The sequence below is a fragment of the Phycodurus eques genome, chromosome 21 (genome assembly GCF_024500275.1).
Source record: "Phycodurus eques isolate BA_2022a chromosome 21, UOR_Pequ_1.1, whole genome shotgun sequence".
NCBI lineage: Eukaryota > Metazoa > Chordata > Actinopteri > Syngnathiformes > Syngnathidae > Phycodurus > Phycodurus eques.
Window position 1 is genome coordinate 1484512 of NC_084545.1, and position 15586 is coordinate 1500097.

At 44.0% G+C, this 15586-nt stretch overlaps 1 protein-coding gene across 1 annotated transcript in view; it reads right to left on the reverse strand.

Moving 5' to 3' along the window:
* Nucleotides 1-3142: 3142 nt before the first annotated feature.
* LOC133396617 (cadherin-12-like) overlaps nucleotides 3143-15586 on the reverse strand; it is a 108731-nt gene continuing 96287 nt past the window's right edge. The window contains exons 10-13 of the mRNA XM_061666641.1: nucleotides 13456-13577; nucleotides 11425-11542; nucleotides 8994-9245; nucleotides 3143-5193 (exon numbers count right to left, since the gene is read on the reverse strand). Coding sequence (XP_061522625.1) covers nucleotides 4655-5193; nucleotides 8994-9245; nucleotides 11425-11542; nucleotides 13456-13577 — 1031 coding nt within the window. The 3' untranslated portion in view covers nucleotides 3143-4654. The remainder of the gene's footprint in view (nucleotides 5194-8993; nucleotides 9246-11424; nucleotides 11543-13455; nucleotides 13578-15586) is intronic.

Genomic DNA, 15586 nt, shown 5'->3' on the forward strand with positions numbered 1-15586 from the left:
GGATTTAAAAATAGAACCAATGGTCCCTTGGGCTCGTTCTCCCACTGCGTGTGCGCGTGTGTGTGTGTGTGTGTGTGTGTGTGTGTGCGTGTTTTAATGAATCCAGCGAGCAGCCGACTGGATGCGTCTTTAGTTGGTATGACAATCATGACTGGCACACAACGAACTCTGTTTTTGGCTACTTAGCTGAAGAGCGAACAAAAAAAAATCTGACAATTGACTTTCAGCATTCTGTTGTGATGCTAATTTTGTTATGTTGCAACATTTGCTCGCTTTCTTTGAAGTAGCATTGCCGATAAGCGAGAATGTAAAAAAAATTCTTTGCAGCTTAGTTTCGGTGTAATGCGCTCAAAAGTCAAATTGATAAATACAAATGTTTTATTTATAGATGGAAGTTTTTACCCCTGTCTTTTCAATGCCTTCTATAGCAGTAGTGGTGTAGACGTCTTAGGTTATTTCCATGTAAATACACTTCACGTGTACCTCGCCATTTCGCGTGGGTTCACAATGGTGAGCGCTAATCCTCGACCGGTCTCGCAAATGGGCTTTGGTAAAAGCAAAGTACACAATACAAGCCAACACAAATAACGACTTTACAGTAGGAGCTATTACAGTGTTGGGTACATGTATTAATTTTGCATTGTGCGTCATCTGATTTCAAAACAACTGCAAAAAAAAAAAAAAAAAGTGGTCTTGAGTCAGAAAAACATTTATTTATCCACTACAGTTTTCTAAAATTGGGACAGTGAGGAAACATTAGCTTGATTTGGAGTTATTGACCCCAAAAGTGGGGGAATATACGTTAGCATGAACTAAGGTGAACCCAAGACAGAAGTTAGATTACGCCGACCTGTTGCGTAACTCCACTGAAACACAGTAGTTTACACAGTGAGCTTGTTTTAGGGCAATACATCCACTCATTGTTTTGATTAGCCTCACGCTTCCAAGAATCGGACTGGACCTCGTGGAATTGTTTTGTGTCCCGACCGTGTAGAAAATTGTCTTGAGTAAAGAAAGCAGATCGCTTACCCACAAGATGTCTGCGTCAATTCTTGTGTTGGCCATTGGTTTATCCATGACAGTACACTAGTGCTTTTCTTTCCAAAAAAAAAAAAAAAGAGAGAAGGCATAACTACACTAAGTGTGTATGAATGTGCAGTTGTCAGACCAGATCACGGTCACAATCTGTGTTGTTAATTGGTGTTAAAGAGTGCACTCAGCCCCGTATTTCCACTGAGCCACGAGGCTCAGTGGAAATATTGTTGACTTATGTCAATCCGAAAGCAGAGTGCGACGACGATGATGTTTGACAACCCGTCTGTCTCGACGACTCCGGCGCGCACAAATTGAACGCTGTCAACGCTTTTGTTCGTAGGCAAACAATCGCTCGCTGCAAATTTTCTAACGTTCCCGACAATGCTTTCATCCTTTCCCAGGGGACGAGTAACGCTAATTGTTGTGATTGACTCGCCGGAGCGAGGACATTTTTGATTTTATGGACTCCCTCCACTCGCGGGAATGAACAATGAGGCTGGACAATGGCGCTGGGCAGACGCTTGAACCCGCTCCAGTATAAACCGCATCAGTGCCATCACTCGCTGCTGCCAGTGTTGACTGCCCCTCGGCTATTTCACACATTGAGCCAGTCCTTTTCACTTTACTGCATTGACTGGATGCCCCCTGGCAGCTCCATTCACTTACAGTTATTGGACAGTCTCAATTAGATGTGGGAGCGATAACAATTAACATACCAGTTTTTTGGCTGAGCGCCACCGGACTGTCGGCCATTAGTTTTGCTGCGATTCCAATTGTTTCCGGGTATGAAGCGAGATCCAGCCGGCCACCGCAAAACTGTACCACTACAGTTGGCTAAAAAGTGAAGCATGGAGAGTTCCTGTTGCAGAAGCACTCGAGTGCAGTCAATGAAAGGGACGGTTATATTGCCAATAGTCTCTCAAGCATCCACAATATCTCTCGCCTGTTTCCTCTCCGTATTATTCAAATATAGCGAAAGCGGTCAGGGCATTCCACTTCTTCTTTGGAGTTCACAATATAGATAAATAAATAATAATTACACAGTTACAGCACTATATGTGCCTCAAAATGTTGTTTCCCAATTACAATACCAGAAGTGGCAGTTTTTCTGTTGCAGCGAGTTGGTTTCGTGCGCAAGGGTAATTCGCCTGGTGTGCGGCTGTGAATCGCCGACTGCATTTTTTTTCATGATTATCCAGTTGAGTCTCGTTCGGTGCGCGGCGGGCCAAAGGTTTTGGAATCTTTTTTCTCTTTTTCTTTTTCAACAAAGTAACACCGGTCGGCGACACTCTCGACGCTGCTGTCTTTGTTCTTCTTCTAGGAAATGATTTAGTCGTTCTTTGTTTGGTTGACAAATTGACGTCACGCCACAAATGGTTCCAAAAACCTTTCAAAAAATGCGCTAGCTAAGGAAGCTAGCGTGTTCTTGTTTGGAGACCCCTGATGTTCCGCTTGTCGACGGATTGATTTATTAGATGTTAAAAAAAGAAATGTAAATCAATCAAAACAATTTGAATCAACGAGTAGAGTAAGGGAAGTTGTAATGTAGACTGCAACATGAGCATCTCGCATTGTCAAGGGGCTAATGTGTTACTTTAAGTAATATCTCTGGAGCATTCCGAACCTTTGTGTTTTTGATGCAGCGGTCCCTGCGAAATTGCTCTTGGGTGAACTCAAACTAAAAATGTCTGGAAGATGAGACTTGATGAGCGACAGAAACAAGAAGCAATTTATTGCGCTGGCTTCCCTCCAGGCCTTCCATTATGTTGTGAGTGCACACCAAAACAAGAACATCGCTTTTTCTCCATTACCGACAACCTCAGCAGGCTAATTGTTGATTCGTCATTGGGGAAGAAAAAAGCGACTCAGAGGAGGATTTATTTCTCAAGTGAGATATGGCTGAACATCTTATTGCAGGGATTACCTGGAAAATGTAGCATTGTGTTTATCTGATGGATGACAAAGGAGGTACGAGGATGTGTGAAGAGGTTAAGCGCTTGTTGAAAAAGGTTGTAAGTCATTGTCTCAGGTTTGAACAAACTTTTAGCTGACGCAAAAGTTTGTCCAAGTGTCTTTTATTTAAGAAAAATGTTTATATCATGACAGAACTGCAATATTTAGCCCTAAAGTGTCTCTTTTCTTTTCTCTCGCTCTTTTTTTTTTTCTTTTTTTTTTTTTCTAGTACAAGTCTATTCACATGACCCACCTAACAGGAACATCCATTTTCTTCACGCGGGCCTCTGTTACAAAAAGAGTCTCCAAAAAAATAAAAAAAATTGTATGACTGCGAGATAAATAGATAAATACACAAGCAAATCAATCAGCCAATAAATAAATAGAGGGATAAATAACATTCAAAACATCTTTGGCCTGACGGGCGCCACAGAAGTGACGTCGTCGGTCGTTTTGCTCGCGTCTAAAAACATCGGACGTGTGGCGTGAAATCTTCTATTGAGGCACTTTTAGGGATGTTAACGGAAATGACATCATCTCCACGGATACTCGTAGACAACATTCCAATTGAATGAGTGATTCAATCATGTCACTGTATGCTCTCATTTTTTTTTTTTTTTTTCTCTCACACTTCAATCATGAAAACAACGTAAAAGACAGAACCGGAAAAAGGATGGAAAGGTGCACAGTGGGCATTTTAGGACATCCTCGTGTTTCAGAGTCGGTTATGAAATAGGACGTCGAAAAGAATCAGGAATGTACCTGTCAGGTTTATTGAATTACAGCGTCAGGTATCAGACGTCAGCTTAAAAGTCAGGAAAAAGGTTATTTCTTGTGGAATTGCACCACTGAGTTGAGGCAAAATGGTTTCAGGAAAACATCTGTCAAGACGATGGAATTACACAATCGACCGTCACACGATAGGACGTCACAAAGAAACAGAAACTGCACAGAGGATAACTCAACTATGCTGCCACGCTGTCACTATTTAGTGGAATACTGCCCTGCGGCCCGATTTCCAAAGGGAGGGGATGGTACTCTGCTTCACTATGTCACAGCACATGTTGGTATTTTTAGTTCAGCAAACTGTTTTGTGCGCACGGGGATGGATGACGATATTTTACATCATATGCACCAACGTGCACCCTGTGGACACGCAGATGCCGAAAGCATGAATTGAGTTTAACATGTCTCATGATACCCGGTCGGGAAAAAGGCCAATTGGGCCCAATTTGGACATTTTCACTTAGGTGTACTCGCTTTTGTTGCAAGCAGTTTTAGTGCGTGTTGAGGGGACAGTAAATTGACATTGTTATAGAAGCTATACACTTACTACTTAACATAGTAGCGAACTGTCATTTCTTCAGTGCTGTCCCATGAAAAAACATTGACAAAAAATGTGAGGGGTGTGCTCACTATTGTAAGATACTTTTTAGACTCGACTGAAACTGTTGGGCGTAATGTCCGATGGTGAATTTCCATAAACGTGCCGACCGTTTTCCTGACACCCTTCATGACTTCGACGCTGACGTCCAATACCGGACGCTCTTATCGAATAAAGTTGACAGATATGTTCCTGAGACATTTCCAATCTGACACCTGACCCTGACAGCCAAGGATGTCCTAAAATGTCCACCGTAAAGGTGACTTCGCCAACAAAACAAGGTTACACGTTTGTTTGTGGAGTGGGCGAGTAGCCTCGTTGCTCCGTGTTCGTAGAGTCCGAGCGAGCTTCCGATTGCTCCCCGAATATCCCCGCCAGCGTCTTAAAGCGAGGCCCCCACTCGTTGAGGTAATCGTAGTCCTCCTCCGCGTCCACGGCCAGCGACTCGATGGAGCTGAGCGACTCGGCCACCGAGCCGTTGCCCTCGTAGGCGAAGGTCGCCAGCGAGTCGTACGGCGGCGCAGAGTTGTCGCTGTCGTGGTCCTTCAGCCGCTGGTCGATGAACGCCCGGATGTCGGCGCTGTCCTTGGAGGCGGGCGCCCTGGGACCCCGTTTTATCTCGGGTTTGACGTCCCGGCGGAACAGGTTGTCCTTGACCACTTTGGGGTTGCGCAGCGTTCCCATGTCGAAGGCGTGCGTGTCCTCCTCGCCGCCGCCTTCGTCGTCGTAGTGGATCACGTTGTCCCTGATGTCCTCCTTGGACGACATCAGCGTCTCCTTCTTCTTCTGCCGCTTCAAGCCCACGTAGAGGACCACGATGACTTGTGGGGACAAAACGGAAAATAAGGTTACACCTACAGTACAAGACTTGCCCCGTATCATCTTATTTCGTAAAACAGTGAATCTCTACATATTTGCGGTTTGGCATTAGTGAATTCGCTTCTTCGCAGACTTGAAAAACATTGCTTTGGCACAATCCGGTGGCATCTCGGTGCCAAGCACCGATGCTAAACTGAGGGGACGAGCTTTATTTTGCCAGGCCATAGCTTTGTCAAATAGGGGGAACAAAAAAAAAACAAACAAAAAAAAAAAGCTTTCCTGCCTGCCATCGTGTGGCATTTTATAATTACGACCCTTTTCGTGTGGGCGGCAATTGCTTGCAGAGTTTCGCTATCGCCCACTAATAGCAGGGATTCACTGTATATGGTATTTTAGGGTATTTGGTAGGTAGTTAGGATACAGTAATACCCTGCTATTTACGGTAGGGCTTGGTCCCTATCCCTGCAAGGAGTGGGGGGATTATATATTGCCTATATTAACAATTTAAACCATAACTACACCACAATGCAGAAATCAACAGTGATAGGCTACAGTTGACTATTTTTAAAGACCTTTCAACGGCATATTTAAGAGTGTCATTCTTTGACTGGTTTGTAAAATTTGAAGACCAGACCCTTCGAATGTTAGCATGTAGCACGTGATGCGGCCCCACGTTGTAGCTACGCTTCATGCATCAAGCACCGTGAACGACTTGAACTTTGTTGACTTTTGCAGAAAAGCCCAAAACAGTTCTAAAAAAATAAATAAAAAAAGATAGCTCCCGGTGATGTCGTTCCTCCCTTTTGACTTTCACGCACGCTAAGCCTCGCTTGAACCTGCATGTGCGCACATTTGACCCGCACGCCTATGCTCACTAGGAATTGTACTTCTCTGGCTGCCTCAAGCGGTTGAAAAATAAACATATAAATAACATTGTGCACTGTGGGCCACTACCCGGAATTCATTTGGAAGGTTAAACACGCCAGCGTTCCGAGGTTGTGCACGTTGTTTACAATGTATTGTGTTTCAAATGTTAGGAATTTACTGGTAAAAATGTATGTATAAGCAGACATGATAAAACTGCAGATGCAAGCCCAATAAAAAAAAAAAAAAAAAAGAAATAAATAAATGGAGAAAATAAAGCTCGAAGTAGGTCTTGCGCCAAGCTCACTTCCTTCTCTCTTCCCCGATGTGTAGTGTGTCAGTGTCCCCTAGTGGATCCTGTGCACAACGCAACAACAAGGTATCACTCATTTATGAGCCAACCTGGCTTGCAGCTTTATCAGCTGCTCCACGATGCAAATGAGAGTAAGCTGATCTCCTTAATGTAGCTCATCGCTCGACCTCGCCGGTCATCCCTACTAATCCTGCTCCGGAATCCGAGTGTGGACGTGTTCTCCGTGGGAATGCTCGCTTCCCTGTTACCACGTGACAGCTCCGGCCTTGGTGTTCATTAAAAGCACACATCAGCAGTATTGATGATGTAGTATTAAAAAAAAAAACGAGGAGAAATACATCTGTGATGACTAGAAAATAGCCGGCACCCCGTAGAAGTCAGCGTCTTTAAACTAAAATGGCTGACGATCCCGGCATTTCGCAGCATAGGTTCTGCATTGATTTGCGTGCATCCTGTCGTGATGAACACGCGTGTCGGATTTTGCTTCAATCGGACGCTCGAGTAGTGAGCGCTGTTTTGTTTTGTTTTGTTAAACCCTGGAGTGTTTTATGGCGAGTCATCAAACTTTGGCTCCGTGCTGCGCCTGCACACAATAATGAAAATCCCCCAAAATCTCGGAATTTAGTTTCACCCATCTATTTAGTATATGTGGTTCAAATTTAGTGATGATAAGAAAACAAAACAACTCTGAGTAAAGTTTATTTTTAAGGGACTCGTGGAAATGGCAGAAATCACCCTGAAAGGGCCGCTTCGAACCGAATTGGCAGACTTCCTGTGCGTTTTTGGGCATGGCCTCCTGAGACTTTTTGTGAGTCGCCTTATGATTGACATGCCTACCAATTTGTATCTTGCTCAGTGAAACTGGCTTTGGGGGGTGAATTGAACAATTTAAAGGACGCCTGGAAATGGCCAAAGTGACACAAAAGTAGCTGCTTAAAACCAAAATGGAAGACTTCCTGTGCATGTTTGGCCATGGCTTCTCAAGACTTTTTTGTGAGTCCACTCATGATTGACATGCCAACTAAATTCTATCTTGCTAAGTGAAACTGGCTCCGGGGACTGAATTTTTACAATTTCAATGGCGGAATGAACCCTAAAATGGTCGATTCAAACCAAAATGGCTGACGTTCTGTCTTTTTTTTTTTTTTTGCCGCTTTACTTTTTGTGATACACACGCCTAGCCGATTTCATGTTGCTTAGTTGGGGGCAAAATTTTGTTTTGTTTAAATTGGGCCGCGCACTATGATAGCATGATGCACAGTGTCCATCGCTTTGGAAAGTAAAAGTCCAGTTTGAAGAGTTGTCCTTGAATCCCGCTAACGCATTAACTTCTACAACGCACTGGCCATCCAACGTTCACGCTTGGCAAAACGACGCCATAAAGCTCGCCATTATCGTCCCCCACCCTCGTATGCAAACGAGTTCGGACATTAACTGCTAGGGATTAAGGAGCGCCACCATGACCTTGTTGGAAATGCGGGCAGGGAACTTTGGTTCCGGGTCATGTAGTTCAGCACCCTAACCCTCCTCCTTTTTCCAGTCATAATTAACTCATAAATGAGCACGTTCATCTACTTTGTGTCCTTTAATTAAGTCAACACGCTTCCAAATGACCAGACGTGCACCAAGCAGTGAAAACACTTAAGAGCTCTTTGGGAAATTATGTGGATTCCCTCCTTTGGTGGCTTGTTGTGGGTATTGACAGCAGGTTGCTATAGCAACCTGCTGTTTTGGAAAGACAGGGATAGATCATGCACACACACACTTGGACGCTGTCCATCACAAGATTGTGACCTTAAATCTTTTCTTACCTGACAAAACAACAACAACAACATTTGAAGACATTTGATTGACATCATTATCAGCTATTTGAGTCCAAATTGAGCCATGAGATGGCATGTAATGGCAGTCGGACATAATGATTGCACATGTGTTGCCCCCCCCCCCCCCCCCCCCTTTAATGTATTTTTTAATCATAATAATAAAAACAAATAGTATTAATGAACTACATAGCTATACGGAGTGACTACCAGGCAGGAGTGGGAGTAAGTCTCAAGTCTTAACCTTTCATTTTCAAGCAAGTACCCAGTCCCTGCTAAATTTTAAGCAAGTCATTACTTAACAAGTCAAAGGTCAAGTCATACAATCCTGCTCAGTCACAAACTACACGGTGTACTACCAGGGGGGGTATCGGGACCCAGCCCTGCTGCCAATAGCGGAAATCATCGAGTAGTTGATGTCCCACTTAAAAACATTTAGAATTGCCTGTAGATGTCATAAGATGGCAGCAAAGCACTACTTTGGTCAAAATAGAGTTCCTCAACTTACTTCAACTTAGTTCCTTAGCCCCACGATGCCACAAGGTGGCAGTGAAGCAATATCTTTGGCCTGAGCACAAAAGCAGTCAATCGGTGAGTTTTTCAGCGAATAACGGAAGATAGTTTCCCCCCAAACTGAGGAATTCATTATATTCGCACCCTCGCCACTTTGCACTCAGTATCTGTGCTCGTATTAGCTAGCTGTTAGCCGATACACACTGTAACGACTGAGGCGCAACTGTGACGTCACGCGTGCAGAATCAAGCAGCTTTTGAATAGCTGTCCACGAACGTGTAGGACGGCGTACCCAGCAGGATGACGATGCACAGGAGGATGGCGACGAGCGCGCCCGTGCTCAGGCCCACGGGCAGGAAGATGGCCTCGGCGCTGCACGTCAGCAGCGAGCCGTCGGCCGCGCAGCCGCACACGCGGATGGTCAGCGTTCCCGTGCTGCTCTTGGACGGGTAGCCGTTGTCCTCGATCACAACGGGCAGGTGGTAGATCTCCTGCGAGCGCCGCCGGAAGCCGCCGCGCTTGGTCACGATGCCGGCCGTGTTGTCTAGACGGGAGGAGAAAGGTGGAACAGACGATACATTATTGAACATTGTTGAAATATTTACAGAAGTGAAATCACGACAAAACGTCATCGATACGAAATGTCAGAGTAATACCAATTAATCAAAAACGGATGAATTGATTGAGTTGACAAAATGTTGCCGCGAATTTCAAATGTATAATTGCCTATATTAGTTTAAACCATATAAATACCATAAACGATGATCACAAAACACTGAAATATGATCTCAAACTCATTTTACAGCATTACTGTTACAGATAAATGGCTTTGAGATGATTGAGCTTTGTAATAGCCACTCAGCAAAGTGAAAACATAAACATGCGGTAAAGACTCTGTGTAACTTTTGATCATTTAAAATAATTATATTGTAAAAATACACATGATTTGCTGTCCAACTAAAAACACACAACTACGTAATGTTTTGTGCTTCCTTGTTCTTCTTCCGTGGGGTTTATTGGTGCTTGGCAAAACAACTTAAAGGTGCATTATTAGGGATCCCACTTGTGTTCTAGGCAGGACACGCCCCGCTGCAGCATGATTGGCTCCAGCATCGCGGGAAGGGCAGGCTACGCAGATGTAACGAGAGGACCATTCTACACATTTCTTGACATTGGCACAAAATAAAAACAATCAAGTTTGTTATGGTTAGGGTTAGGGTTAGGGTGGGCTACAAGGGGTTAGGGCTAGGGTGCGTTACGATTCGTGGGATTCCTAATTACGCACCCCCAACTGATATTTTCCATCTGCGGCAATGAAACCAATGTGACTTGTTTGCTGGCGCCATCAAGCAGTGGGGGTCTGAAGCGCACTTGTATTGCAGATTTTTGCTTGCATCTCAAGACAAAAAAAATCTAGCAAGCGACAGCTCAGATCAAGGCACTTGTATCTCAGGGCACCACTGTACTTCCTGGACACCAATTACTACTTTCCTATTAGGAAGGGTATCTGTGGCATGTTATGGTATTGCAGAAAGAGCACAAAAGTAGGAACAGGTGAGTCCGTGAATAAGCAACCTGCAACTAGGTGAGAGTTCAGTGTACTACAATGAGTCATATTGTGGGCTATAAATGTAAAAGTTGTGAGTCAGCTTTTGAGCTTAATGCGACAGACACACACACAAAAAAAAAACAACAGGCGATGACAGGCAACGAAGAAAATTAAGAAGGGGCGACGACGTGTGAAGGCGATGGAGGTCGACGTGGCGCGTAACACCGAGCGAAGGCGTCAGATCGGAGCGGCCCGCTTCCGCCGGACCGCCTGACCCGCTGTCATGGCTGCTTTGTTCCCCGCAACAAGGCCGCCGCTTCCTCTTGACAGGATGTTGGGCGTTTTAGCACACCTCGCAGCATTCTCTCTTCTCGCGCTGTGTGCCTCACAATGAACCTGCCGGTGGCACCGCTGATGTTTACTTCCTGTCCCTGCCCATCACGTCTCCACCGGCACAATGTGCTTACAGGGCCGCTAAAGGGAAGAAGGGGTGGGGGGGTGGGGTAGGGGTGCGGGGTCTAAAAGGTAAAAGTGGCCCGGGCATTCAGACCTCATCCCGGCACGTCCCACTTTTCCACTTCAAAGACATCGGCCATTCACGCCCTCGACGCCGTCCGACGGCGCACCTTTGAGATATTTTAAACGTTGAGCCGTTTGACATCACTGTGGGGGCGTTAGCGGTTGCTATCGCTACAAAAAGAAGGGAATCTTTGTGAGAAAGAGGCTGAGTAGAGCTATTCAGAGAAAATCCGCAGAATGATGACTCTGTGTTGTAGCTTTTGTATACCGTATAATATTTTGTTGAATGAATTGAGGCCTCTCCGGGGTGTTTCCAAGTAGTAGTTGGGTAGATGCAAAAAACAAAGGTTCAAGTTTTAGACATGGTACCGTCACCAGTCTGGGGAACCTCACTCCATTCACTTTACTATGTGTTGTAGCTAAAGTACATATACTCTTGGCATATTTATTCTGAACCTTTTGGGTAATTTAGTTCAAAATGGCCATGTATTTTGATCTCTTCCTTATTCTCATCCCGGTTTTGATTTGTATGGATGTACGCTTAATTCTCAGCTGGTTGCTCTTGTATTTGTTAGTTTTGCTTTGAATGACGCGTGTCCATCGGAGGCCATATTGAGCTTCATTCATCTATTCTTTCTTTTATTGATTCACTTACTTCCAAAGTCTCTGACAGTGAAGTTCTTGTTCCTCAATTCGTCTTTTGTTGCTTTGAAGGAGAACTGTTGTCCGGCGTTAGGCAGATCTTGATCCTTGGCACTGAACAGTTGAATCACCTGTTGGCATGACAACCAAACACATTCAACTATTTGTGCTGTGCCAGGTGCCGAATTTAGTTGTTTCAAAGTAGACCCAGCTCAAGTAGAATCAGCCGAAATTTGCAGGCTACCATCGATCACTCGCACCGCAACCGTGAATTGGATCATAAAATAATGTTTGCTCTGTGTGGTTGTGTCATAAACAGTCACCGATTCAGCCGCCTTGCTTTGACCCAGTAAAATATTAGAAACGACTCTCAGTATAATGCAGTACACTCAGGATGACTCAATCAGCGTTTGAATGGAATTTGAGCGTCAAGAGCAGCGTTTGGTCCAGTTTTGTTTGATGATGACCACACCCAATGGCAAGAATATTTATTTATTTTGCAATTTAGCATTTCCAATTTGTCTAGCACAGGGGGTGCTTGGCTTACGAAAGAGTTCTGTATCTGGGGCTGAATTTTGAAAGATTTCCCTCCGTCAATTTTCGTCAGGATGAGCCGCCTTTTTCCAGTATGTGAATTACCTCCAAATGACTATTGACTATTTTTATTTGGCCAAATCTAAGACTAATGATCAATCCATTTCAAGACCAACTTTGAACCACATTAACATATTAAATCAATACCTATCAGATAAGTTGAATCAAAAAATTATTTTTGTAAAGGCAGGTAAAGTTGATTGTAGTAAATCTAAAAGAAAAAAAAAACATTTATAATCAATGTTGTAGGTCAGGGGATGTTTGTGTGCAATGATTGAGGCTGCATTGGGACAGGATGACTGTGTTGTGATCCTATTTGATTAAACAAGTCGATACGTCCTCGCACTTTAGTTGAACGTCTGACTCGTCTGCCCCGCTGAGCTGTGCGGCGTCAATAATATCCTCAGAGCTTCGAGTGGCAATCATCTCTCAATTACAAAGTTGCGGCAGAACTTCTTTCGGACGTCATCGAGAATCCCAGGAGACAGTCTCCCGGCCGTGAAATGCGTCACGTCTCTCGATGGCCGCACCCAACCTCGTGGATGTGCGGCGATGTGATCGAGTGCCGAACGATGCCCGCCGCGTGGAGATGCTAGCTAATGACATAATTTGCAGGCGTGGGTGCTTTACAGTCCTTATTTACTAGCACGTTCAGATGGGGCCCACCTTGAATACATCATGCACAAAGTACCGCTGGATGCGCACGTGATGTGACTTTCAATTTCCATGAAACATTCCATCCTTGTCAGATTAAAAACTTTACTTCGGACGACTGAGGAGCTGTGTGGACAAAGGTAATAGGAGAGAAAACTACTACGCCAAGGATGCCTTTTTGGACCTTGTTACGACAAACTTGGAAGCAAGCAATGACCCAAACATGTCTTGGTAAAATGAACAATTAAGATTCATGGACGTACAATTAAACACTGATTATTTCATTAATTAAGAGCTTAAGATTTTTTTATTTTTTATTTTAGTACTTAGGCCAAGGCTCTGTTGAATTTAATTAAAAACTATTGCTTTGGCATCATCTTGTGGTATCTTGATGTCAAGGAACGATGTCGACGTAAGGAAAGGCTCTTCATTTCGTCAGGCCATAGCCTTGTCTAATAGAAAAGTAGTGCTTTGCCACGATCTTGTGGCACCTATAGGCAGTTATACAAGTTTTTTTTGTGGGGGCAGGGGTGTCAATTACTTGCAGATTTTAATGCGTAATTGACCATTGCCCACTCCAAAAATTTGTTTATTATTGCCTACATTATCAGTTTCAATCATAAATATACCATAAACTATGATCCCTAAACACTTTTGAATATCATTTTAAACTTATCTTGCAACATAACCCTTAAAACAAATGGCTAACAAAAGATTTGATGTTGAACAAATGCACTTTTTTTAATAGACACTTGGCAAAGAGAAGACTGTAGGAAAATCAGAGGTCAAGACCCACCTGTCCCACTTTGGCGTTTTCGCACACAATGCTCTCGTAGGGACTGGCGAGCTCAGGCGGGAACTCGTTGATGTCCAACACGTGGACCGAGACGGCCACGCGGCTGGTCAGAACCGGACTGTCTGGATTGGGGAAACACATGAAGGTTCAGAAATAAGATGCGAGAGGAGGAGGTGAACGCAGCAAGAGAGAGTGACACTGACATCATGTGGAGATTCTTTGGAAATGCAGCGGACAAGAGGTTCAGTCCAGTCAGCATCCCAACCAACGTCACATTAAGGGCACCCAAATGCAGCATTTTTATGACATTGTTCATTAATGAATGTGGGCCGAAATGAAGCCGTCTTTATATTGTCGCTTGATGAAATATTTTCGATCCCGTTCTTTGAAGCCAACATACTCGCCGGCCGTATTAACGCATACGTACGGTGCCCCATTTTGACCTGTGACAGCAAAAACAAAACAAAAAATCCATATCTCTTCTTTTCACCCTTTCTTAGGGTCACCCAAATCACGTAAAAATGAAAATACTTAAAAATGTCACTGTTTTGTACAAGAGCTACAAAGTTTGTGTAGACGGAGACTGATCCGAACTTTACATTCAAAGATTGTGGTAGTTGTGGGAATCTTGAAACTGTACATGACATAAATGTCTGTACTTTTGATGGAACAGTGTTAATAGTCGCCAAGAGGGAATTTGAAATAGTCCTGAGAACTGTCTGTGTTTTCCGCCACATTTGCAAAGGTTCCCTCAGAAAAATGCACCTGTTGGGCTATGCAAGGTCACGGGGGAATCTCGAATCAGTGAAAGAGGCATAGGAATAATCATAGTTACTACAAATAAGGAACAGAAGTCATCCAGAGGGTGCTTTGGCAGGCACGAGATCTGCACCAGCAAAAGCTGACCATGACCAAAGATGACCACAGCAATGTCTGAAAAGAGGCGGGTCTTGGGGTTAGCGCGCAAATCTGCAGGTTTCACACAACTCTTGGAAACGATGAACAATGCCAAAAAGGACTATTGGTGCTTGCTTTCTCCCCAATAAACCTCGCGTGCCAGAGGACGATCTCGATGGCGAAATCCTAATGAGTCCCAGGGACGTGCACGAGTTGATCCCTTTAGCTCTTTTGCCTGGAGCCTGCAAGTTATTCATATATTTTTCAAAGATTCTGTATGGATAGTAGGTCATTATTTGACATAGACATTTATTGTGAAGATTTTCTTGGCCCAAAACATACTACGTGTGCATGTAAAATGTACAGCAGTGGACTAGCGGTCGGAAGGTCTGCCTCATTGTGTTAATGGTAGCGGGAGAGCCCTCGGGAGATTTCGACAGTGTTCAATCAGCGTGGAGGTGGATATGTTCTTTTTTTATAGAAAGGTAAACTTTATGGATTTGATGTGGGAATAGGCTTTTCGCCGCTTGCTGAGGTGAAGATAGGGAGGCGGATGGACAGAGGTTGGGGATCTGGCCGAGTCGTCTCAGGGGGATTTGAGATGCAAGACCCCGGGCTCGGTTAGTAACCCGCCTATGACCTCCGTGCGAAAAGCAATCTTCCAGAGCGAGGCGCGACTCGAGATTTGCTGGGAAAGTGCCGAGGTGCCTGATACTTTGTAGACCTTCAAATCTGCTTTCACCACTAAAATTTGTTTTTTTTTAAAAAAAAAAAAAAAAAAAAAAAAAAAAGTTTTATGACTACAGTACAACCTTGCAATCCTGAGTGTACCAGACCACGAGGTGGCGCAATTGTACCACAATCCCTGAGTGTCCGCCTGAGCCTCATAACACATTCTCGAGTTGTTTTTATGAATCAGAATTCCTGAGAGGCCAGTGAACCATTTCCATGGGTTATCACTTCATTTTAAATTAAACTTTCTTTAATACAGTATTTCTCAAACATTTTCTGGTGCACGTTAGTCACTGTAAATATTAAAAACTACAAGAAAATATTGACTGGGAGCCACGGCAATCGAAATATGCACAAATAATGGAGCCGTTAAGGACATACCCATCAATATGTGGCCATAAATCATGTCGGTAAATATATTTGTGGGGCTATTGGTTTGGCTCAGAGTTCGGAGGCATGTTCTCCCACATTCCAAAAGCATAAATTTAGATTGGGGCAGATT